General features: G+C 43.6%; 1 protein-coding gene across 2 annotated transcripts in view; it reads right to left on the bottom strand.

Annotated features, from left to right (window-relative positions):
• The window catches only part of LOC109920741 (sprouty-related, EVH1 domain-containing protein 2-like), a 37,202-nt gene extending 14,991 nt beyond the window's left edge, over positions 1–22,211 (bottom strand). Inside the window, exons 1-2 of one of the 2 annotated variants that reach the window (XM_048600700.1) lie at positions 22,101–22,211; positions 1,876–1,992 (exon numbers count right to left, since the gene is read on the bottom strand). In XM_048600700.1, the coding sequence (XP_048456657.1) occupies positions 1,876–1,992; positions 22,101–22,186 (203 nt within the window). In that variant the 5' untranslated portion in view covers positions 22,187–22,211. The remainder of the gene's footprint in view (positions 1–1,875; positions 1,993–22,100) is intronic. The other variant, XM_020520804.2, reaches the window with a different exon arrangement.
• Positions 22,212–27,544: the final 5,333 nt, after the last annotated feature.

Below are 27,544 nucleotides of genomic sequence, written 5' to 3'. Positions count from 1 at the left end.
AGAGGGGAAGGGGTAGAAATGGTGGGGAGCAGGCAGGGCTGTCATTCATGCAGTGAATAACATGGAGGATCATCAACAGGCCAATGCTGCAGGAGATCTCAGAGAGTTGTAGGGTGGGCCTGGAATGGTTTAGATCATCGGGAAGGATGCAAGTCCATGGAAGGATTTAAAAAGGAGGATAATGATTTTTCTTTAAAAGGAGGAGGAGAAGGAGAAGGAGAAGGAGGAGGAGGAGGAGGAGGAGGAGGAGGAGGAGGAGGAGGAGATGTTAGAGCAGAAACCGACGAAAGTCAGGAAGCTCAGGCTTGGAGAATAAACTATGAGATATATGGGCAGCAGAGTTTTCAATAAACTCAAGTTTAGAGGATACAAGATGAGAGACCAGCAGGTTCCTACATGAAGGACAGGGCAGCCCTTTCTTTATGGATGTAGGTCCTCAGAATCACTCAACGTAACGTTCAGAATTTGCAAAGTGAGAAAGCGGAGATGTAGAAAGTTATTAGATAGCGTTGCACTGCTGTTGTAGAGTTTACTGCAGTGTGCCCCACTGTCCCTCTATTGCAAAGCTTTCTGAAAATCTGATCCAATTGATCCCATGAATGCACCCTTTCAAAGTTTACTTTGTTAAATATTGACTCACACCCCTTTACAGCCTGATTATAAATTCTACTTTCAGCACCGCTACCTAGGATTCCATTTCTTACAACTGCTTAAGAAAATATCTTCAAACACCACCCATCGATTTTGTTTAGTTTATGCCCTCCCTGCAAAAACCCTGATTACCCGCCATCAGAATCAACCTGGTCACAGTTTTCACAAGTTTGGCAAATAAAGTCTCATTCTTGTTACCCGTTAATCCCGCTGTATCACTTAATCTGATCCTGTGGTTTTATTATGATCTTGACTCTTAAAAATTTCATTAATGGGAATGAGGGCATCACTGGCTAGTTCAACATTTATTGTCCATCCCTAATTACCCAGAGGGCAGTTCAGAGTCAACCACATTGCTGTGGGTCTGGTGTCACATGTAGGCCAGACCAGGTAAGGATGGCAGTTTCCATCCCTAAAGGGCATTAGTGAACCAGATGGGTTTTTATACCAATCTTCAAGGGTTACATGCTCACCATGTGGTTAACCCTTATTCCAGCTTCACCAGCTGGGACAGTGGGGGATATGGGTTTGAACTGACGAACTTTAACCTGGGGTTCTGAATCACCAGTCCAGCGACATTACGAATAGACTACTGCCTCCCCATTTTGCCCAAAGTAAAGACAAAGTCCTAAAATTAATAAGATAACAAGGTGTAGAGCTGGATGAACACAACAGGCCAGGCAGCACCAGAGGAGCAGGAAGGCCGACATTTCGGGTGTAGACCCTTCTTCAGAAAGCAGCATCGGCAGTTCCTACTATCTCTAGTCCTAAACTTAATAAGCTGATGTTAAACGATTTTTGAAAGGAGCAGTTAACAAGGAAACTGATAGTGATAAGGAGCTGATACATCTAAACATATTCAACATGTACCACAGACAATCTTTTGCCCAGTAATTTATTTCAGTCCCTTAATTTTTTTCAACATTAAAAATTGTGCTTTGTGTTAGTGCATGGACCAAATCCCATTTAGAAGACAAACTGGGATCAATTCAGGTTAAGGCTTTAAGACCAGGCCATTCAGCCCATTAAGTCTGCTCCACCATTCAATGGCTGATCTGATCATCGACACCACTTTCCTGCCTTTACCCCATAACCCTCGATTCTCTTACTGATTAAAAACCTGTCTATTTCAGCCTTGAATATATGTAATGACACAGTCTCAACGATGCTCTATGATCAAAAATTCCATGGCTTCACTATCCTCAGAAAAAAATTCCTCCTCACCTCTGAGATGATGTCCTCTGGTCCAAGACCCTCCCACAAGCAGAAACAACCTTTTTTGCATCTCCCCTGTCAAGTTCCCCAGGAATCTTGCATGTTCCAACAAGGTCACCTCGCTCTCTAGAATTTTAGGGAAAAGAATACTGGCATAAAATGTACAAAAACAATGGAATCTGGAAACTACCACAGCATCACTGCTGAAAGCTGAACTTGTACAAATGCTCAGAAATAACCTAACAGAAACTCAACAATCAGCATCTGCAACAATTTATAATGTCGCAACAATTTATAATGTCACCAGCCTCTTTTATGCAATTAGAAACCGTGTTCAATTTTAACATTTTACTAAAGTCTAGAAAATGACAGCAAATGTAATTGAACCATTGACGTTTGTACTGGAAAAGTACTTTGTAAAATGTGTGACAGCAAACAAAAATCCATGTTGGGCTGGACAGACTTCATATTTTGTACAAAGGCATGTTCTCCAGCAGCTTCTTTAACCCATTGCTCTCGTTACTTATTCAACACTTCCACTGTCCATGTTTTGCTTTCGGCTAATATTTGCACAGTTAATACATTAAACTTGAAAAATTCCACAAACTGCCAAAGTTTGAATTAACTATGCGTAGTACACAATGTACTTGCTTCAAATATTAAATTATGTTCAGTTGCTTTACAGCAGAAGAACATTCTGTAAGAGAATGCAGAGAGATTCAGATGATATTGACGATGAAAAGTGTTGGCTTGTGGCCTGAAACGACGGTATGGTTTATTACTAACCAGCAGAGTCCTTGTATGGACAATTTTCCACCATGAATTATTCTGTGCATGGGGCCTGACAGAACAGGGGGGCGTGCAACACGTAACGTTTATAAACCCTGCATTCTGACAGTAAACTCTGTGATGCATTCTGTCTAATACATCACATGTTCACAGACTCTTGTGCAACACTAGATGACCATGAACAGAGTACTTGTGAATTTAAACAAAGCCTTTCTGATAATTTTAAAAAAAAGAGTTTGCATGTAGCTTTCTCCAAAGTACAGTGGCTTGACTGGAATCATTTCATTCACAAAAATAAACACGAGAACAAGCTGGAGCTTGGCACAAGGAGGAACCAGTTCCAAGTATTTCACAACAAATCACCAAGGCTCAGCCTTATCACAGGAAGACAAAATCATTCTTTTGCATCCTGTACAGTCAATGAAGTCACATAGAAAGGCAAATTAAAAACCAAGGAACATTTAGTTCACATTAAGTAATGATGGGATAATGTTCCAAACACACACGGTTACAAATGCAGGTCTTTATAAATGATAGTCAGTATCTGCCACTACAATCACTTAAAGAACTACTTTAATTAAATTACACAAGATTTTTGGCACTAAATGGTGACCATACATTGTTGATTGTCACAAAAATCCCATCTGGTTCACTAATGCCCTTTAGGGAAAGTAATCTGTCGTCCTTACCCTGGTCTGGCTTACATCTGACTCCAGACCCAGAGCAATGTGGCTTAATCTTAACTGCTCTCTGAAAGGGCCCTAGTAAGCTGCTCAGTTCAAGGGCAATAAGGGACAGGCAGCAAATTCAAGCCCAGCCTGAATATCTGAGGAACTCGCTCTATATCTAGACAGTGCTTCATGGAACAATTGTGGAGCACCGTGGGATGGTTTACACTGCATTGTAGGCGCAATATAAATGCACAATGAGCGTCTCAATGACAGCCAAAGAAAGCTGCCATAAGGCAGTTGCTGGGGTCATTAGTAACTGAATACAGAGAGAGAATTTTGAGAGCAGAGAAATAAGACAGTGGAAGTTCATGCTCCAAGCTGTCATGCATTGACTAATTGGCACATCATGGAGCTGACTCACACAGGCTACTGAACATCACAAAAAGGCCACAAAAAATAAAAGATGCTTTGCAGGAGAAATGTTACAGTCAAGTCACTGCCCTTCAAAGGTCACACGTCGGTGAAAGAAAGATACCGCTGATGCACTGATGAAACTATGAAGAACAGTTGGAAAAAGGCAAGTGTTCAAAATGGACGCAAAAATGTAACTATACACATCCTAATGGAAGACAGAATACACTGCTTTGATGTTTCTAATAGCCAAATCCCTCTCTTTCAGCCTTTCATGCCTGATTTACAAACTCAGCAGGCAATCTCAGAACGTAAAGAGGATCAATGTTGCACTTTACCACCCTCAGAAATTGATGAGCAATGTGATCTGTTGGAGCGGAGTTTGGAAGGGTCCAGGAATATACCATTGAATAGACATTTATAAAGGTACGTTAGTCCAAACTGACTCTAAACACCAGGTATACAAAGGTAGGTGAGGCTGGTACAGGTCCAAAACAGACCAGGTATGCTGGCCGTCCACTATGCACCTTCTGCCTTCTTCACAGGGTAACGGAAGTGATGTAACAGCCAGGTGAGAACGCCAAGCCTGATCTAGAAGGGGCCTGCGATGTACTGGACTCCCAGTTTGCTCCCAGGCTCCGTGACTATTCTCTCTGTCACCAGACTTGGCACTCACAGGGGAGTGAAGAACAAAAGGGGTTTCACAGTTTGAGGCCAGTACCAGGTACCATGCACGATTAATGCAAGATGTAATTTAGCTGTCTCTGAGAAAACAACATTTCACTGAGCCTGTCACCTGAATGTGACAATGAAACCATCAAATTACATCAAACTGTCATTCAACATGATGAGAATGTGTATTAATTAGTTTGCATTGGGAACACGGATGAAACAACAATAAACTTCAACTGGCCGGCACACAAGACTGTTACCAAGACCGGGGAAGAAACTGCCTATGTAAAGATGGCTGACCACGAGAATGGGGATCTCAGTGGTTCCACCCTGAGTAGGAGAAGGCCCAAAGTTCAAACGGAGGGTCAAATTCATATGAACAGCTCTTCCCAAAGAGAGATTTCAGAAATGCATTGTTGCTCATGTTCATGAGGAGGGATGGAAATGGTTCCAAGAAATGGATCAAAGAGATGTGCAATGGGAGACCAGGAGGACTACACAAAGAAGAAAGTTTGACCATCTGGGAGTCTCCAAGCTTTGGGGCTGTCTAAATAAACCTCTCTCTCGAGCAGTATCGAAAGGTGCGGAACAACTGGATGTTGTCAGTTTTAAAAAAAGCATACAGTAAACATGGTAGAGAACCCTCACCACCAAAGGAGGTCAAAGGGTTCTAAACACATGGAGTGAACTCGACCCAAATAGTCAAAAACATAATTTCGTAAAGAATGTAATAGCGAGCATGCTCGAATATATGGTGAGCAATTGTGGATGGGGGAAGTAGGCAATATGACTGATGAAGAAGATACTGCAGAGAAAGATCCACACGAACAGCCTACACAACTTGAGTACGGGATGAAATGTTTGATGATTCCAACGGTGACCAGTGATTTCAAAACAACTCAAGGCTAAATACTCTAGTTAATTCACCGTGTATTTACAGATTGAATGTATTTGCATTGTTACAAAATGAATAAGGATAACATGTAATTTATCTTGTCATAAATAACTAATGTTAGCTAATTAATATTATTTCTTTAGTGCTGCTGGCTTTAACTTTATTCCATCGTGAAGGTTCTTTTTGGATAGAACTTGGGCTCAAATTAAGCACAGATCAATCATATTTCAGAGATTCTGTGACAACCCTTACAGTTTGAAACAAAAGTAAAGACCATCTGGTGCCACACTCCATATAATCTCCATGACTATCGATGAATGGAAACATCCAGAAACTGGTCAGTTTAATGTCGTTGTGGGGAAGTAACATTCATTTGGGATAGTTAGTCATGACAAGAAGAAAAAGGTGGGTTAGTGAAGAAAAGTAAGCTTGGATTTCTAAAGGGGAAATCTTGTTTAACTAACTTGCCAGTGGTTTTTTTTTTGGAAGAGGTAACAGAAGATTATGCTGCTGGCGTGATGTACACAGACTTCCAGAAGGTGTTGATATAGTGCCACACAACAGACTTTGAGGATAGCTATAGTTAATGGAATAGAAGGGTTAGTGATTGGAAACACAGCTTGATGGTAAATGGATATTTCTCAGGCTAGTAGATTCGAAGTGAATTTTCGCAGGCATTGGTTTTGGCAGCCTGGCTTTTCCTACTCTCAGTGTGCAGGAGACAATTTCAAACTGAGTTGATACGATGGCACTGGGAAGAAATGTAAAACTGTGAAGAGGACAATGTAGGACCTCACGTAGACATTGATGATTTGATGAAGTGGATAGGCGAGGTTCAATACAGTGAAGTATGAGGTGATACACTTTGGTTGGAAGAACGCTGAAAGACTATACAAAATAGAGGGCACAATTCTAAAGGGCAGATGGGGCAGGAGCAGAGGGACCTGGGTGCACACGTGCACAGACCATTGAAGGTAACAGGATACGTGGAGGGAGACTTTAATAAAGCAGGCAGTGTCCTCGGCTTTATTAATAGGAACATAGAGTAGAGAGCAAAGAGGTGATACTGAACTTATATCAGACCTCAGCTGGAATACTGTGTACAGTTGTGGGTGCCACATTATAGAAAAGACATGTACGCATGGGAGAGAGCGTAGAAGCGATTTACAAGAATGGTTCCAGAAATGAGAAACTTCAGTTATGAGGATAGATTGAAGAGGTTGGGAGAAGGCTGAGAGGAGGGGGCTGGAGAGGGTAAATAGGGAGAAGCCGTCCCTGCTTGTAAAACAATCAAGAATGAAGGGGCAGACACTTCAAGGGCTTTGCAAAAGAGGCAAGGGTGATGTGAGAAATAACCATTCACACAGTGCACTGCCTGGAAATGTCATGGAGGCAGGTTCAATGGAGGCTTCCAGAGGGTACTGGACGGTTATGTAAACCAAAACAAATGTGGTAGGTGGTAGGGAAAAGGCAAGAGAGTGGCACAAAGTCATGACATAGTGGGCAGAATGGCCTTAATCATAACAATCCCACCAGCCTTTATTAATCCCTTATCTAAAATTGGTGGCTTTTGAATTCATTTTTTTAAGGCCTTTGATCTTTTTGGCCTCTTTCTCCTCCCCAAATTTAAGAGGAGAATGTTTTGAATTCGGACCCCCGGTAATAAAGTCAGGCCTTTCCCAAAAGTCCAACCACACATTAGAATGAAGGGCATCAACTCACTAAATACAAAGGCCAAACACACCATGCAGCAGATGCTTGTTACAATATCTATATCTCAAGTCTGTGTGTTAGCAAAGAAAAAAGTCTGCCAGTTTGCAGATAACGAAGACATTAAAAACTTCTAAAATCTTTCCCTTGGACATGCACCCAACTTAACGTCAAATTATAGGAGAAAACATCCCTTTGCCACATTGACATTGTAACCACCAATTCTACACGAGAATCAAAGCCCAGGCCAATCACGTGGTCTGCGCAGTTTTCAGAGGGAAACACCCCTCTCTGTGGTCTAACCACACAAATTATCTCCCAAATGTTCAATCTGCACCAGTGTTGGAGCAGAATCAGCAGTGAGGATATTTTGTTCATTACCCCAACTGCCTCCAAATAACCAGTTTTGAAACCAAGATGGTTTGCTGGCTGCTTTGAGATCTGTTGCTCCTTTAATTTAACGACAAGACATTGATTAGTTCTGGTCCTGTGCGCATAGTGAGGTATACATCTAATTACATGGTAGTACACAACTTGAACATTGATTAAAAAAACAACAAAGGATGACTGGCAACAATTTAAGTGCACGTGTGCACCCAGGTCCCTCTGCTCCTGCCCCATCTGCCCTTTAGAATTGTGCCCTCTATTTTGTATAGTCTTTCAGCGTTCTTCCAACCATTCGGGCTTGCAGTGTGTACACTCAAAGTTACCGAGATTCCCACACAGGAGCCTGTGTTCAGGCAGAAAGGGTTTGTCCTCTTCATCAGGAAAGGGCCATGCAGACTGCCAATCCCTGCTGCACTCACTATGGCAACATGACAACCAATCACAATGACCAGCCTGGTTTAAAGTCAATCAACTGTTCTTGCTGCATCTCCATTCCAGTCATCGTCCAAACGATCAGCAGCCCCCCCTCATAGAATTACAGAATCCCTACACAGTGTGGAAGCAGGTCATTCGGCCCATCACGTCCATACCGACCCTGCGAAGAGCAGCCCGTCCGGACTCAACCCCCATACCCTGTGTAGCCCCACGTTTCCCATGGCTAACCCACCTGGCCTGCACATCCCTGAACACTTGGCCGTGCTAACTCGCCCATATCCACCCTAACCCACACACCTCTGGACCGTAGGAGGAAACCGGAGCACCCGGAGGAAACCCACGCAGACACGGGGAAAATGTGCAAACTCCAGTCGCCCGAGGGTGGAATCGAACCCAGGTCCCTGACGCTGTGAAGCTGCAGTGCTAACCACTGAGCCACCCAGCATTGCCGCCCTAATGCTGCATAAATTGGAGTTTCCATTTTACATTTGGTTCTTTGCATCGCAGTCTTGATGAGCTCAAGACGAATAACTTCAATGTTTGTCTCTCTCTGGCAATGTGTAAGGTGTACACCTGTCTGATGATGACTAAAGCAGCCAGCTGCAGCATCTCTATGTGGGGGCAGAGCCCCGTGCGAAATACAGCTAAAACCTCCACCCCATTCAAGTCCTTCACCCTCATAAGTCAATCTGAGGATGATCTATGCTTTTAACAGGCAGGTATAGCTTTACATAAAATAAAGGCTAATATATGTGCAGTGCCACATTATCATGTGTAAGAGTGACGGCGTGAGCAGGAGTGAGTGTGACCGAGAGCGAGTGTGAGAGTGAGCAAGACAGTGAGTCAGCCTGCACTTGTGTACGCGTATGTGAGCTAGTGAGGGTCAGTGCAGATACGTGTATTGGGACAGGAAGGACAGAATGGGGCAAATTGAATTTTGTCTGAAAGATGACAAGAATGCTCAAAGAGTCATTGCCTGGCAGGCATTAAAACCGTGCACTTGAGCCAAGACAGGGAGTGGAGAATCCAGGGCTCAAACTCATCCAGACTTTGGCTGAACTTTATAAGGAAGAGAAAGTAACCAAAAGGCGCATTATTAGAAGAGCATTAACGGGCTTATTAACGAGGATCAGCTCCTCTCCTCACACACATTGTCATCATTAAGAATTTAACTAATTCCCCATACAGACAGTTAGTGTGTACTTATTCTCAAAGCACACTAACAATGTCTGTGCCAACAACTGAACATCAAACATTGACACATTTAACAACTCTCACTGTATGCTTATTGTCCTCCAATAATTTTCTTCTGTTCCACAAAAGCCCTCTTCTGATGTTGGTACCTCGCCAACCTTTCACTGCCCTGGTACCAGTTTCCCTTCCACAGGATGCCCACTGGTGATTCAGCATGAACAAAGTTTCCTGGGAAACACAGTGTATGGAGGATGACAGACAAACCCAACAGCCTCTGTACCTGACTTTTGCTCACAGTTCAGATCTCCCACACCGCAATCCATGGTCCTTTATCATCTCACTAACCCAGAGCTGTAGAGGCCAATTACGGCCCAGCCACTCGCTGGACTCAGAAATGCTGCATTTATAAGGCTGCCGGGAATTGGATTTGGGACCTTTCTAGTCAGTGGGCGAACTCACTGAGCAGAGACAGACCAGAAGAGGGAGAGGAAAGCAAAACACCCTCATAACCCATCCTTCAAGAAGCAGGTTTTAAACAGCAGGAGCTCCACAGATCTCTCCATCCATGACCAATTCATTGAAAGGTCTGTAGGAAGCACACTGCCATCCAGCTTTTAACACATCCCTCAAAGTTCTGAATAGAATAGCAAGCTGGTGTCACAGGATTCAACATCATGCCCCACAATATTCACCTCATTCCTATAGCTCCTGGTTTTTGTTGGAGCTGGTACATTCATCATTTCACCAGAGTATAAGCGGACAACCTGACAGATAAGGCCAAACCACTCAAAGGAGCATGTGAAAAGTAATTTTATGGCTCCTTTTGATATGAACCTGGCAAGAGCACTCATTGTGAGAAAAGATTCCAGTCACTGTATTGCCTTCCCCCTCAGGCAGACAGACTCGAGTCTCAATTGTCATCAGTCTCTAAACTGGAACAAAAATTAGAGTTTGTGCTCAAGCCCAAGAGGGAACACAGTACAAAGTTAAAACGCAATGGAGTTCAATCTTCGATCGAACTGAAGAACTGTGTGCTCACCTCTCATTGGGGATCATCGTAAACCCTGAAACATCACAGCAACCACAAGGTGCACAACATACTCCTGGGGACTTCAGTACAGAGTGTCACAGCATCTCTCACTATCCACATCCACACTAGCACCTTTCAGTAGGATCTGCACTGAATTGTGGAGGCTCAACTGAGGCAGTTTCAGCTCATGATTCAACCACTTTTCAGAAATTCATCACATCGATGCAGATGAGTCACTTAAGGCTCAGACTGCAATTGCAGACCTACGATTTCCTCATGTCATATTCACATCCTGCCTCTCTGGTAAAGATACACAGGGGCTACTGAAATACTGGAAGTATAAAAATCCAGGATAAAAGTCTGACATTTCCCTTCCGTTAAGTATAAGAATTCCTTTTTAAATTAATACAAGACTTATTACTCAACATTTAATGATTTCAAAAAATGTAAAATATTCTAACAACAAATGACTCAATGCAAACGTAGTTCAAAGGCTGTGCTCATTAAATAGAGAGATGTTGACCCATTAAACCAGAAAAACTATTCCAACATACAAACTGGCACTACCCTACTCTGGCCCATCGGAAGAAAGTGACCCCCCCCCACCCCCAAACAAAAGGACTAGTTTGAATCTAGGAAAGATCATTTAAAAAAATTCATTCATGGGATGTGAGTGTTGTTGGCTAGGCCAGCACCTCTTACCCCTGGAGTTGGTGATAACCTGCCTTCCTGAACCACTGTAGTCCGTTTGATTTAGTGACACCAAGTGTCGCTACGGAGGGAATTCCAGGGATTTGGGTTTCTGCAGAGCATCTTGTAGATAGTACACACTGCTGCTACTGAGCATCGGTGGTGGAGGGAGTAAATGCTTGTGGATGTGGTGCCAGTCAAGCGGGCTGCTTTGTCCTGGATGGTGTCAAGCTTCTTGAATGTTGTTGGGGCTGCACTCATCCAGGCAAGTGGGGAGTATTCCATCACACTCCTGGCCTTGTAGATGGTGGACAGGCTTTGGGGAGACAGGAGGTGAGTTACTTGCTGCAGTATTCCTAGATTTTGGCCTGCTCTTGTAGCCACTGTGTTTGTGACTAGATCCAGTCAAGTTTCTGGTCAATGGTAACCCCTAGATGTTGATAGTAGTGGATTCAGTGATAACATAAACCAAAGGGCATTGCATCAGAATGTACAAACCCTAAATCTCAAATGCTGCTATCTTCCATCCCTACCCCAGACAAGATCTGTACCTGTACAGCCTTTTGTTAAGGGATAGTAAGAACTGCTGATGCTGGAGTCAGATAACACAGTGTGGAGCTGGAGGAACACAGCAGGCCAGGCAGCATCAGAGGAGCAGGAAAGCTGACATTTTGAGTCAAGACCCTTCTTCAGCTTTTTGTTAATGTGTGAATCAGCAGATCCATTAATATTTCAATAGACATTCTGAAAAAGCAGGTAGTCAGATGCTCTTCAAAAGGTGAGCATTCCCTCATCTTTCAGGTGGTTAGGAATTTCAGTCTGGCTCCAGGATTTGAACACAAACTCAGGTGAAGATGCCAGGCAACCAGAGACAGTGTGTTAAACCAGGATCCTGCTTGACCACATGAAACACGTTATTTCTTCCTCATTAGGAGATCTTGTTGTGGAGAAGGTGCCTGCTATAATTGCCAATGAGGTACCGTACAGTAGTCCAAGTAATTTAGAGCATGTGAAAGAACACTTTTACATGCTCAAGATGAAGGACAGTCCAAGAGACACACCTCCTTAACTTTAAAGAAATTGATTCATTCATCATTGACTTGTCATGCTGACCACCCAGGTGAACCTGAATCCTCCTACTGGTCAATATTAGTAGAGGGTCAGTACAGACCCCGATGGGCCGAATGGCCTCTACCTGCACTGTAGGGATTCTTTGAAAAACACCAATACATTTTGGCAGGATCGATGATCTTTGTGCAAATACTGGATCTCAGGCAATGGGAAGCCTCGATTGCCAGGACATCTTGTAAATTAGTCCTCCCTTAGCCTCCTTCATCCCACCAGCCCCCACCACACCTCAGATCATGTGATTTACACATCCAGCCGTCCACTCTTACACTTTCCAACAAAGCTGCAAAGTGCCACTGGTATACGTTAGCAGGAGAACAGATTAGAGTGCGGAAACTGAAGAAAACTGCTTTCTGCCACGTGAACAGTACAAATCTCCACTTGCTTTATCTCCAAAATGAAGGACCACATCTGCTTCATTTAAAACAACTTGAAATGCTTTAAACACTGGGTCAACATTTTCACAGTCTTCGGGCTCTAGTCCTTGTTCTTTTGAGACAGATGGAGGGGAAATGACAAAACTGGGGTGGCAAAGTGTGAGGTTGCTGAGGATCCCATTTTGTTTTTAGGAAGCAACTCAAACAAAGATTTCATTGTACACTACTTGTCAGCTTAGCACGACACAGCACCAAGAGAGACGCACTCCCCATCTGAACGTGGTATTCCAGCTGAAAATAATTAATTTGTGGTGGTTAAGATAAACAGAGGGTGGTGTAGACCGTATAGCCCCTCATCCCTGCTGCATTGTCCAAAGAGATCACAGCAGATCTCCCAGCTCCATTCCAGTTCTCACCTGATCCCCATGTTCCTCAGTTCCTTCCATGCTCGAAGGTCTACTGATCTCTGCCTTGAATACATCCAATAACTGGCTGTCCACAGCTTTAAGGGGCAGAGAACTTCAAAAATTCACAACTGTAATTTTAAAAAACTCTTTTTGCAGCAGAAAACAGCCAACCCCTTATCCTAAGGATACGGCCTCTTGTTCTAAACAGTCCTTTTATTTAAGGGGGAAGAGGCAGTGCAGAGAAGGCCCACCAGGGTGATACCAGATTTAGAGGGATTACCAGATTTAGAGGATAGGGTGAGCAGATTAAGCCTGTACTCGTTGGAATTTAGAAGAATGAGAAGCGATATTAGTGAAACATTAAGATTTTTAGGGACTTTACATGTTAGGTGGGGAGAGGTTACTCACCGTTGCGGGAGAGTCTAGGACCAGAGGGGCCTCATCTCAGAAATAAGGGGCTGCCCATTGAAGATAGAGATGAGGAAGAATTTCTTCTCTCCAAGGGGAGTGAATCTGTGGCATTCCTTACTGCAGAGGGCTGTCGAGTTTGGGTCATTCAGTATAAACAAGGCTGAGACAGAGTGTTTTTTTAATTGGTAAGGGAACCGAGGGTTACAGGGTAAAGGCAGGGAGTGGAGTTGAGGATTATCAGAGCAGCAACAAACTTGCTGAATAGCAGACCAGAGTCGATGGGCTGAATGGCCTAATTCTGCTATGACTTATAGGAGAACTCTTTCATCCCAGATGAAGTATAACAATGTTTAACAGAAAAGATAAAAGTATTTACATTATTATGGCTATGAGTAAGACTTTCCTTTCATCTACAGTTTTGATGAACGTTCTTAAGAGGGACTGGTTTTGATCTGCCATGTATTTACGCAGTATTCTAAACCTAGGTTGGTTTTTGATCAATGAAAGTTTTTGAGCACATCTTGTATGTGGGGAATGACGGTAACCATTTGGTACATGCAACTTTCCGGAAACACCGAGAGACAGAGATGAACAATTAATGACGATTAAGGGACAGATGTTGAAGCGTTCACTTTCTTTGAATATAGCCGGTGGATTTTTAAAATTGACATTGACCTGTCCAGGTAGCTGACTGCCTCAGTCTAATGTCTCACTGACAACATAGTGCTAGTGTTGCAATGAAATGTTATCTAATCAATCCGGGAGTGGAGATTAATCTACAAATCTTCTAAATCAGAAGCATAAATTCCTATCTGTTTCAAGGAGGCGTCAATCACTGTTCCAATTCAAAAACAAAGTATAGCATGACGATAAATTTAATCGGAAATAATCAAGATGCTCGTGATATGAACCAGAACTTTCAGCAAATCTCCAAAACATTGGAGTTTCTGAATATCTTAATTAGACAACTCTCTATGTATAGCGCCTGCACCACTCCCACTGACTGTGCTTCAAATATCAAAGCAAGCAAACATTACCACTCCAGAAATAGCAGACAGTACTCCATACTGAAATCCCCCAAACTTGCATCACTGGTGTCTAAGCAAAGTTCCATGGAAGAATTTCAGCGAATGGCTCACATAATGGAAGCCAACTGAATATCATCAATATCGGAGGGCATTTAGAGGATTACTGAAAAAGAAACAATGAGTAAGGGGATAGGGACAAAGGTGATAAGTCATGATGCTCATTGGGAGAGCCAGCACAGAGACAACGGGCTGAATGGCTTGCTTCTGCACTGCAACAATTCTGTAATTGTGACAACTGCACAGAGATCGGGTGACGGCAGTTTACAGCAGAACATCACGTTGTGATGTTACATAGCTGCCTCAAAGGTACACTGTCTGTCTGGTCTGGAATCTGAGAGAGATCCATATCTCCCCGACACTTAGAGCTGCTTGGCTAACCCTCTCCATATCAAAACAACATATCACCAAAAGATGGTCTGGGCTGTATTATTAAACCCGTTTAACAAAAGGGCTGAGTAAAAAATGGGAGCGCTAGTCTGATTCAATATCCTCAGCTTGAGGGGAGTATGTAATGATTTACCAACTGGCCTCATCCACTGGCCTGCGTCTTCTCAAACCCTGCCCAGTGCAGCTGAGGCACAAGGTTTTGGAGTTGTTAGCTCAGAGGCAACGTGAACTCCACCTCACTCAACGACAGAAACCATTCCACCCCCACCATACAACCCCCTCCCCATCTCACTCCCAAACTTTCCCTCGATGGCTCACACGAGTCACTGAAGTGGGGTCACACTCGAAAAGCCTCAAAGCGGCTGCGAGGAGCCACAAGGGGAACAGTGGGCTGGTTGCAGCGGCTCCACCATTATAGAAAATAAGATTGTCCGCATTACACAACCCAGGCTTCGATAGAGTGCAGAGTGCGGAATTCCCATGAATGGCTGTGGAAGCGCTGGGGGCCAATGTGTCAGAAGACTTGTGTAACTCTCAGGCAGACTCGAAGACCACATCAATTTAGCAGCTAGCAATTTACGATGACAGGTTAAGAGCCCCACTGAAGACAGACTGGCACCAGGCTTACTTTTAGCATCACTGCTCTTCCCTTGTGCATTGGCACTCACTGGATGGAGGCTGCTTTACAGCTTTTGTCTTGCACCAATGCAGCCATCTTTGCTTCAAAATGGAGAGGAGCAGAGAGGAGAGAGCTGGAACTTGGGTCTTTTCCAGGGAATCCCATGTCACTGACAGGACAGAGGGGAACAACCTACCCCCTGTTGGTTGGACAAACTCAGGCCTTGTGGGGCGGACCAGAGTGTCTCAGGAGTGAAATTAAAAAAAAAACATTTTTACATACAAAAGGGATAGCAGAAGTCTGGAACTCTCCTGCAAACGGCAAATACAACATCAACTGTCCATAGGAGAAGACGGGCCGATGGATTATTTTTGGCTGATGGTATTAAGGAATATGGAGTAAAGACGATCACAGATCAGGTATTGCGATGTCACAAGAAAGAACAGATTTAGAGGGCTGAATGGCCTGTTCCTGTTCCCATCACTTGGATACAATGAAAAGAAGAAAATTGCAGCCTTGAATCACGTTTAAATGGAGTGAGAGTGTGAGTGGGAGTGTGCGTGAGAGTTGGGGGTGACCCTTTACAGTTAATCAAGATGTTTCGGTGCTGGGGGGAGAATTCTACACAAACACCTCGCCACAGAGGTATAGGCCTCTCCACCAGACACGGAGAGATACAGCCCAGTGCAGAGACAAGAGCCCATCTGGATGGGTCAGGCACCAGAACACGATAGGTTTATAAGCAGTGACCCTCAGGATACATCACTGGCCAGAACTCGGGTTTGAGCTCTAACACTTCAATAGCATTGCAGATCTGAAACAAATACACAGTGCTGGAGAAACACAGCAGGTCTGGCAGCATCTGTGCAGAGAGGAATGGCATTAACATTTCCAGAGTGATACAACTCTTCTCAGGAATTGAGCACACTGTTTCTCTGTGAACAGACGCTGCCAGGCCTGCTGAGTTTCTCCAGCTTTGTCAGTGTGTGTTTTGGACGCCAGCACGTGCTTACTTTACAAACAGCCTCCTTCCTCCAAGGGCCAGCTCAGGAAGCAGCACTCTCTGAGGCAGGCAGTTCTGGGTTGGAATCCCACTCAGAGACTGAAGTGCATGCACCGAGCCTGAACATTCAACGAAGCAGTGAGGGAGTGTCAATGAGGCTGCCTTTTGTATCAAATCTCTCATAAGCCACTTTTAAAGATGGCTGTTAAATGGAGCTATCACGTATGGATACAAAAGATTCCATGGCATGATTTCAAAGGGGAGTAGGGAAGAGCTCCTGATATCCTGGACACGGTGTCTCCCTCAATCAAGATCACACACAAATGGAAAAAAAAATCACCTGGCCACCATCACACTGCTGTCTGTGGGAGCTTACTGTGGGCAAGCTAGCTGCCTTCCTTCCTCCATCAGACACAGTCTCAGTGAATAGCAGAGCAAACTCAATGGGCTGAATGGCCTACACCTGTTCCTGTATCTTATGATCTTATTATAACAGTGACTACACTTTAAAGTGTCTCCATTGGCTGTAAAGCACTTGGGGCATCCAGTGGTTGTGAAAGATGCCAAATAAATGCAAGCCATTTTTACAACAACATTTAGCAACACGCTTGACAACTAAATTATTTCCTCTTGTGCATGACCAAAGAATCTGAAAGCTGACCTCTGCCACTCCTTTCAACAGTTGCTTTTTAACAGCTAGCCCCAGGCCATGATACATCGCATCAGAACAGCCAAAGTACCCAACAGGTGGACAGCTCTACGTTTGAAATTCTAAAACACCTCGTGATTATTCCTCAAGATCTAACCTTTGAACTCTCCTGAGCATACAAGCCAAACCAGAGCCTTCATCGCCCTTGGCTTGGAGACAGATTAACTTTCCTGTCAATCAGCCACGCTCATTGTACAAAGCAGTCTGAGCTTATTGGCAAAGACAGAGAGAAATCCCAGTTAGACATCAGGAATGTAACCCACAAATACAGGATATACCGCACTTACAAATGCAGCTGTAAACTGGTTTGTCTCTACCTTAAATTACGAAGGTTTATTTATAGATGATTAACTAACCAAGTCAACAGTGAACAGGAGGTGAGAATATCCATTTACAATTGTCACTCCAACCTCAATGTTGGCAGTGTACTGGGAAAGGAAATGATTTAAGGATTAGTGATATCCAGCTGAATCTCCTCATACCATTACTCTCTCAGGGCCGTAATTGCGAAGAAATGCATCAAAACTGACTAAGACTTGAGCATGTCGAAAAAATCTGAAGGCCCAACAGTCTTTTAAGCACATTCCACAGGCCCCTGTTCACAAGGGGAGAGAAAAACAAGACCTTTCTAAAACTATTTTGACATTTTGCCACAGGCATAAAGTTGTTTGCTACAAACGTAGATTACTAAATTAACAACATGACTCCAAAACGCATTAACTTGTGACTTGAGAGATTGGAACCTTTGGCAGATTTTTCTTGCCTTCAAACCCTAAGTAAATGTGCCAGGTTTCAGATGAATGAAATAATTGGTTGAGAAGGGGTCAAGAGGACGTTACAAGAATAAAACAAGTCTTGTCAGTACAATTCTCTGCACAATTCCTAATCACCAAGTACAAAGGGACAGAGTGATTCACAAATGCACTGCCAAGATAATTTTTTGTGTTAATGCACTTGTGAAACTGTTGCATTAAGACGCTCTGCTGTCTCTCCTTAAGTTGCAGGCAGAGGGACTCTAAGCTTCACTTCAGGCTGATCAGACCCCGAGTTGCAGCCAAAAGTAAAAATAAAATTCCTTAAGGGTACCAGTCTTACAACCTCAGAGAACACAGAGATTCACAGATATTTCACATCAACCTTCAAAGAAACTGCTAATGAGCAGAAACAAACAAACAAATCTCAAATAGCCACCCGTCATAGCACAAAGGGAGACAAATTCATATTAAGATCAAACAGCCCAAACCTTGCAGCATGACTATGAAGGAATTTTCACAAAAATAACTTCAAAAACAGGCTGCACACAAATGAAAATATCACAGGGCTTGGAGTTTTATCAATGAATAAACTATTTGGACTGGAAAAGGTTTTAATTTTCTCCTCGGCGTACTGAGCAATTGATACAGCTGATGGATTAAACCAGATTGCAAGGCAGCTTCAAAATAAAAACTCAAAATATTTTTCAAGATTAGAAAAAATTATGCACAGTGCTCAGTTTAAAAAAGGGTAACTGAAATGTTTTATTGATTTTAGTCAATCTTATTCAAGGCAGAATTAGACCAGAACTTTCAGATGCATTTAAAATTCCTTTTGTACTTTTTCAGCAGCTATCGAAGTGTACCTTATTTTGTTTTACAGAACTTCTGATTGATGGTTTTCACCTTTCTCCAACTAAACAAAGATTTACTCCTTAAAACACACACACACACACACACACACACACACACACAGAGTCTCACACACACATAAACACAGACACACACACTCAGGCATGGAAAATCGGCTCCTAACGCTCAAGTTAATATTTTGTCAGGATAAGAATGATTAACAGAAACCAACAATAATCCCTCTTAGATTTGTTTAGTTGGTTCAGCAATTGTTCTGCGGGGGAAATATGCATTTTTTATATCCTAGTTATAGGGGTAGGCAAGTTAGGTCATCGTGGTGTTAATTCCTGGCCAGGATTGGAAGTTGGAAGGTGTTGAAAACACCCTTTTATATGAACCACTCTGATCTCCGTTATTCCCAAACAGACCAAGCGATCATCTGTTGCATTTTCAGGGTTCAGTGGTATTTAGGGGCACGGACATTGCACTTAATGGAGGGAAGAAAATGAGAATGAAAGGTTGACTGATTCCCAGACGAGTGCAATACTGATGGAGACATTCAGCCCTGCCTGCCCAAGGACCCTTCCAAACAGCAATCCAGCTTATCCCACACTCTCCTCTTTTCCTATAACCCTGCAATTTTGTTTGGAGAAACACTAGTGTGGGAAATATTATGGAAGATTTACTGTTCATTTTTTATTAGAGGAATCTAATTAATACCAACTTCCCTTCGTTGGGATCACGTAGCTGTGGAACCGAATAGCCCATGAGACCACTTGGGAGAAAAGCAGAATGAGTGACAAAACGTCGAGTCTGGTGAAGTCTTTTCTGGACAATGTATTTATCCACACCTTCACACTGTGGGGCTGTTAACAAACCTACTACAACATCATTTCGATTGTACAGAAACCTGCACTTTCATACCTCATTAGAAACCATTACAGAAATTCAAAGCCACTGTGTACATGAGGAAGGCTCAAGAGAATGGTGAAGAATTGCAAGTGGAGTTTCTTGATGTGTAGAATTAATTAGGGATTGCATGACCTCTGCCTTTTGCCTCCTACAAACTTCTAGTAAAACTGAACACACTCAGCAATGAATCTATCCACTGGGCACAGTGCAGCTCCCTGACCTTAATGTTGCCTTTGATCACCCAGGATCTTTGGTACAGCTCCTCGACTTTCATCAAGGCTCATAACACTGATCAGGACCACTCAGGTACTGGAAAGACAGTCTGCAACCTTGGTGCTTAAACCAGCTTTCTCCCTCAGTCAGTCTCTGGCTCACTTTACAAGTTTAGTGGGGAAAGAGGAAGGAAGCCTGGAGACAGCACCTGTCCTGTGTAGGTGGCTAGCAGCTTGCAGGCTGGAGGTTGCCAGGGGTACACGCAAGTGCCAGCCTCCCCCACCGCTCAATAAATTGTGAAATCGCCACAATCCGAGGGGGCTCGGAGAGAGGCGACTGGGGGGGTGGTTTAACCTGAGGGTGACCACCCCCTAGGTGAGGGGAGAGGTTGAGATGGAGAGTCCTTCATGGTAACCTCAGCTGGTGCTGGAATTGAATCCACGCTGCGCATCACAAACCAGCCTTCCAGTCATCTGAGCTAAAGCAAAATACATCTGAAAATTCAATTTATTTGACATTAAACAAATGTCTCAAAATAGACAAAGATTAAAAAGAAGATTTTGAAAAAGGAATTTGACCTGCCTACAAATCACAGGTTAAATCTCATCCTCAGTGACTCAATAGTGCAAAAGATGATTCCAATTTATTTATTCATCATTCCCAACAGTTAACAACACAGCAGCCAAGCAGTTACTGTATGAACAGAGTGTAACATTGGTGACTGTGTTTCTGTTGCTGATCCAACTTGTGCTGTATTTATATGGAACAGATGTGAGGGATTGCAGCCTTCGACACAGCGGAGTTTTATTGTGGAATAATTACAGAAGTAACCATCATCGATCAGACAATTGTACGGGCAAATGGTGCAGAAGCATTGAAGTTTGAGCTTAAAAATCAGAGTTCACAAAGTTATCGCTGCAACTCACAGGAAACAATCTGGTGAATCAACAAGAGACCATGCATTTCCAATTGTTGAGCAACGTCTTCATGGCCTGATAAGACAAGGCAGCTCATGCATTCCAGATAAGAATTATTATAATAAACCTCATTGCCTCCCTGTTGAACCTAATCACCATATAGAAGCAATGGACAAACTGCTCACCAGGGAGGGATGGGGTACAGATAAGAACCTGGTTATACATTGATCCAAGTTAGTGTTTAGTACTTATAAAGAAAACAGACCTGGAGGGCTAACATCTGTTGGGAGACGGATGAATGGCCAGAGCACTGATACAAATTGCACCATAGAAAGCATTCTACCTGGATGCATCACCACCTAGTTCTGCCCAGGACTAAGAAACTACAGAGAGTTGTGAACACAGCACAGTCCATCATGCAACCAACCCTCCATCTATTAACTCCATCTATACTTCTCGCTGCCTTAAAAAGGCAGGCAACAAAGGCCTCTCTTACCCTGGTTATACTCTCTTCCAACTTCTTCCATCAGGTGGAAGACAAAAGCTTAAACCCATGTACCAATAGTTTCAAGAACAGCTTCTTCCCCACTGTTCTGAATGGACCTCTCAAATTTCAAATCTAATATCGATCTCGCTCTTTCTGCACCTTCTCTGCAGCTGTAACATTGTATTCCTCGCTCCGTTCTATCACCCTAATGCACTTTGTATGGTATGGTCGCCCTGTATTGCTTGCAAAACAAAACTTTTCACTGTACCTAGGTAAGTGACCATAATAAATCAAAATAATTCAAAGGAACCTTCAGAGTCAAGCCCCACCAGGAAACCACTCTGTCGAAGGCATCAGTGTTCACTGCTTGAAGAAACCACTCACAAAAACAAACACCAACGGAGATAGGGAAAAGATGTGAGATTAACCAGAACTCTTTTTTATAAAAAGGGTACTTCAGACAAAACTGTTCAATCTAAAATCAACATTCAATACGAAGCAGTGACAGAGGAGATGGAGATATCCCCATCTCCGTGCACCCCCATCCTGCGTTGCTGGGTGGTTAATCGTCAGAAATATCTGAAATAATGTCTTCATTGCGGAGGTTAAGAAGAAACAGGACAGGGCCGTTCAGCTCCTTGTGTCTGCTTGGAGATAGATCATGGCTCGTCTTCTGCTTCCAGTTGAGGTACTGCCTAAGAGTATTGGAAGTAGGTTCCATCAAGCTCTTCAAGGAGGGCACTGGACGGATATTTGGATAGAAGTGGTGTGCAGGGATATGGGGAAATGGCGAGAGAGATTGGCACAGGATGTGGATGCCCCTCACTTGAGTTAGTGCAGGCCGGATGGGATGAATGGAATTATTCTGCACTGCAACAACGCTGTGATTCTGAAAACCATTTTCCTGCACTATCCTGATATCCCTTGCTGTTTTTGTTCTATACAAGCGCATCTCACGCCAAGTTGTGTTGTTACAGAAAGGGCACTTTACTGGCACATAAGCACATAGTCCAGGGTCTCACAAAATGGCAAAGACATCAACTTCAGAGCACAAAATAGAATCAATCTTGTATTGAGATGATCCTCACCTTCTCAATCGTGCCTCAATACAGGTTCTCCGATTCAGCTCTTGATGCTGAATTTTGATCGTGTTTAACATTATCTGAGTTGTCATTTCTCAGCCATCTGTACCCTTGCTCCAATGACAATCTGTTAAAAGTGTAACAGCTTGTGATTCCTGACCCCTCCTCTTGAATCTATTACATGATATATACACACACAATACAGAATGACATGATCCTGCAGCTATGACTACAATTCTTCACCCCACAAGAAATCTGTTCTCCGTTAAATCCCGGTTGAACAGATAGTGCAGTGGGACCCAATAGCTGATATTTAAACAGAGAACTTTGGAAAAAGAAACCCATTTGTCTGGTGTTTAAACATCAGGGGACCGGAAATAAAAGGGGACCCTCGTTAGAATGTGGAACTTTGCCAACAGGATCTGTGTGTGAGGATTGTTTAACTGGAGTGATGGGGTAAAATTAAAACCATGCATTCATACCAAACCAGAACAAGTTTCCTCAGCACAGAACACAACGTAAGGTGGGGCTTTGTGGCCATTAACTGACACACCAGCTCTCTGCAAAAGCAATTCAGCTTGTCCCAATCACCTCCCCCTGCCATTTCAGCTTGTCCCACTCAGTTTCCTCCCTGACACTGTTCTGCAAAGTTGGTTCCCTTCAGATATTTATCAATTTCCCCACTGAGTGCGCTGATCGAACCTTCCACTGCAATTCCTCCGGTATCTGAGCTTCTAACCACTCGCACACACTTTCCCCTCATTCTGCTATTGGCCCATCTGCCATCTTAAAATTGGTGCCCTCTGGTCAACTGTTATGGGCATGGGGGGGGTAATATTTCTCTCTCAGCTTGACTTGACACCCCCGACCCATGCCCCAAAAGCTGGAATTTTGAAAACCCCCATCAAACCTCCTCACGGAACATCTGTGCTGAGAGAGAATAATACCCATCTCTCCAATCTGAGACAGAGTGAACTCCTCCTGCCCAGATCCATTCTTGTGGATCTTTAGCACAACCTCTCATGTTGTTCTTAAAGCCGGGGGCCTCAATGATGCAATATTCCAGTTGAGGCCCTAGAGGTATCTTGTAGATGTTTTACCACAACTTGCTTACTTTTGTACCCAGAGCCCAGGATCCCATACTTTTATTTCAAAAATATGTTTTATTCATACAAAATATCTGTGTGTACACACAATCACAAATGCAGTTTGGTTCTGTACAGTAGCATATCAAGGAAACAAAAAGACATTGGAGTTTGACACTATCCAACAAACCAGACATCTCTTACACATACAAGACTATGTTTACATGCATTAAGGCATTAGAAGGGTCTGATAACTGAACAGACCCCCATTTAACTTCAGCAGAAAGACCTCAGGCAGTGGTCTTTCCCCAATGCCCCTTGGCAGCAGCTGCCCCAAGCTTTAGTGCATCCCTCAGCATGTATTCCTGGACAATGGAATGTGCCAGTCTGCAACACTCAGTCAGAGTCAACTCCTTGCTCTAGGAGACCAGCAAGATTCAGGCAGATCAAAGAGGGTCTTTCACCGAGTTGATGGTCCTCCAGGCACAGTTGATGCCCAGGATCCCAAACGCCTTAGCTGCTGCTCACTCAACCTGCCCTGATACCTTCAGCTATTTGTGCTAATATACCCCCAGGTCTCCCATTGCCTGCACCCTCTCTGGTTCGTATTATCTCACAACTCCTCCCCCAATTCTTCCAAGGAATGATGAGGGGGAAAAGATTAACTCAGCATGAAGAAGCTGGTCATTAAACTAATTAACCATACAGTTTGAACTGGGACACCATACTCAAACATGAAAAATAATTAGCAGCTCTCCATGCTAGAAGCTTATAAAGGTATGGAAACTAAAACAGCTGGAGCGGTCTGAAACATGCTGCCTTACTGTGGTGAACTTATCCCCACATCATGTTCTGAAGTACTTGCTGGCTGTAGAGAGATGCCTGGCCATTAAGAGAATGCACATCTTGCTCTCAGTAATGTGAAGGAGGAAATGTGCGTGTTGTTACCTGTTAAACTAAAAACAAACCTGCACCAAGGAGGTAATTTATTGGCTTTCTGGCACAGACAGCTGCTGTTTTTGTTTAAACATGCAGGAAGGGTCCTTCACCAAAACAAGCACAACTCCACAGTGTTGAGTACAGAAGTTGGGGCGTCCTATTACAGCTGTACAGGACATTGGTGAGGCCACATTTGGAGTACTGCGTACAATTCTGGTCACCCCGCTATAAGTAGGACGTTATTAATCTGGAAAGGGTGCAAAAAAAGATTAGTATCATGTCACCAAGACTGAAGGATTTGAGTTACAAGGAGACGGAGGATAGTCTGGGACTTTTCTCCCTGCAGCGTCGGACACTGAGGGGTGACTTTATAGAGGTTTATAAAATCATGATGGGCATGGATAGGGTGAATAGCCAAGTCCACAACTAGGGGGAATAGGTTTAAAGTGAGAGGGCAAAGATATTAAAAGGGACCCAAGGGGCGACTTTTTCCACGCAGAGGGTGGTGTGCATGTGTGTGAAATGAGCTGCCAAAGAAAGTGGAGGATGCAGGTACAATTACAGCATTTAAAGACATTTGGATAGGTACATGGACACGAAAGGTTTGAGGGATATGGACCAACACAGGCAAATGGGACAGTTCAGTTTAGGATACCGCGTCAGCATGGATGAGTTGGGTTGAAAGGCCCGTTTCTATCCCGCATAACTCTATGACACTGTTAGCTTTCAAGTGAGGACTTTGTTGGAGTCCTTCAGTTCTGAACTGCACAGGTACTTTGACATGCGATAAAAAATACAGCAGAACCAGCTCTGTGGAGCTGTCAGTAGTTTCCACCCATTGCTCAACACCTTGCTCTCTAAAAGAGGGCAATTTGGGCGATGGATCCACCTTATTTTAAGTGTATCTCCATCCTTCCTTCAGACCAGTAATCTCTCAAGCTCTGTTTTTTTCTCAGCGGCCCTTCCACAACCTCCTCTCCAAGCGACCCTTCCACATATCAGACTCTGCCATGCAGTTTATCCAAAATGCATTAAAGTAAAACCCAGCACCCAGACCGACCCACTTTCCAGAAGGAGGTCAGAGACAGTTACAGGACACCTTATTCCTTTCCGTTGTTCACGCGGGTGGTGGCTAGTCGCTATTCCAACCACATCATAGAGTAACACTGTAGGCCATTCAGCCCTGTGCACTTCTCTGAGGGCTAACCAATTAATCCCATGCTCCTACCTCTTTCCCCGTAGCCCTGAAAGATTCCTCTCCCAGTATTCATCCAAATCACTTTAGGAAGCTCCTATAAGATCCACTTCCAGCGGCTTTCCAGGGCAGAGTGTTCCAGGTCACTGCATCCATTAAAAACTCTCTCCATGGCTGCATTTGCCAATGACCTCAACGAATGGTGAGGGCTGCGCGCTGAAGCTGCAAACTGCACATGGAGCTTTCTGCTCTCCCGCAACACAACACAGTTACCCCTTCAAACACCAGGGGACAAATCCCTTTGTTTATAAATGGGTCTCAGCACCATGTGCTTTCACATTCATATCATCTGTCAGGAACACCGCAAAGTTATAGATGGCATAGTGGCAATATCACTGGACTAGTAATCTACAGGCCTAGAGAATTGTTCTGGGGACCTGGGTTCAAATCCCATCACAACAACTGGAAGAATTTAAATTCAAATATTAAATTCTGGAATTGAAAGCTATTCCCTTTCGTGGTAACCATGAAACTATTAACTGTTGTAAAAACCCACCTGGATCACTTATGTCCTTTAGGGACAGAAATCTGCCATCCTTACCCAGTTTGGCCTACACGTGACACCAGACCCACAGCAACATGCTTGATGCCTAACTGCCCCCTAAAATGGTTGAGCAAAGTTCAAGGGCAATTAGGGATGGGGCAATAAGCAAAGCCCCAAATCACAGGAAAGAATAAAGAAACAGTGATCTCCAATTACTAAGTAAGAATTAGATAAGTACAGATGGTGAGGCAAGATTGAAGGCATCAGAAATTGTTTGGCATTTTATAACCTTTTTAAAAATGAAGAAATCTGCATTTGGCCATTCTCATTGAATGCCTGCAATAAACCATGGAAACTAACTGTGGGGCATATGGCTGGATACTGCCATAGCTTATGCCTGCGGCTCCTCAGGGGTCTAAATCAATCACAGCATCCCCCACATTCTGCCCCCCACAACCTGTTTTACTGCCTACCGATACAGTGTGAAACACACACACACGCGTCACACCCATGAACTACTAACCTGTGAACAAAGCAGCACCATTCAACCTGCCCACATCATTATGAATATTAAGTGACGGACTCTCACTATAAGCAAGGAGTCTCACAGCATGCTGAATTTTCTTTCATAACACGATTCATATTTTGGTGCACTTACAGACTAAACCTCACACACGTGAACCAATGACACATTGTATGAATCAGAGACCTTCCACTCAACATGTTAAGCCAAAAACAAACCCAGAAACACAGCAGCTTTGAGGAAAACAATATTCGGTAATTTTTTAGGTGGAAGGGAAATTTGATCTGTTCTTCAGTTCTTCCCCCACCTCATTACATACAGAATTGACCAGTAGGATGGAGGATAATCACCAAACTGTGCGGCGTTTTAAAGACCCTCACCCATTGCAAAACTGGAACAAGAACAACACTGCATTCCAATCTTTTTATGCTATTTACACAAAAGGTATTTGCAACACACAAAGCAGCTGAACAAAATGTAAAGAAACCATTTCAGCTTCAATCCTTGGACATTTACAGAGTCTTTGCTGCCACAAATTCTGTTAGACTGGTTAAAATGTGAAACTGATGAGCGTAAGATCACATATACACGAAACAAGAGTTAATGTTGAGTCTGATAAAGCCTGTGCAGCAATTTAGTAAGACTCACATTAGACTTGAAACATTAACTCTCTCTCTCCGCACAGATGTTTTTAAAACAAGTTTATTCATGGGATGTGGGTGTCACTGCCTGGGCCCAGCATTTATTGCCCGTCAATAGTTGCCCCCTTGAGAAGGTGGGGGTGAGCTGCCTTCTTGAACCACTGCTGTCTGTGTGCTGTAGGGAGAGCCACAATGCCCTTAGGGACGGAATTCCAGGATTGCGAATCAATGACGCTGAAGGAACGGCAATATATTTCCAAGTAAGGATGGTGAGTGGCTTGGAGGAGAACTTGCAGGGGGTGGTGCTCCCATGTATCTGGTGCCCTTGTAGGTGGAAGTGGTCATGGGCTCAGAAAGTGCTGTCCGAGGATCCTTAGTGAATTTCTGCAGCGCATCTGCTGCAGAGGGAATGAATGTTTGTGGATGCGGCGCCAATCAAATGGGCTGCTTTGTCCTGGATGGTGTCAGCTTTGAGAGAATCAGGAAAACCTGGGGAATTTTCCACATTGTCGGGTAGGTGCCA

The sequence above is a fragment of the Rhincodon typus genome, chromosome 9 (genome assembly GCF_021869965.1).
Source record: "Rhincodon typus isolate 14 chromosome 9, sRhiTyp1.1, whole genome shotgun sequence".
NCBI lineage: Eukaryota > Metazoa > Chordata > Chondrichthyes > Orectolobiformes > Rhincodontidae > Rhincodon > Rhincodon typus.
The sequence above is the reverse complement of the archived record's forward strand: the minus strand, read 5'-3'. Positions and strand labels throughout refer to the sequence as shown.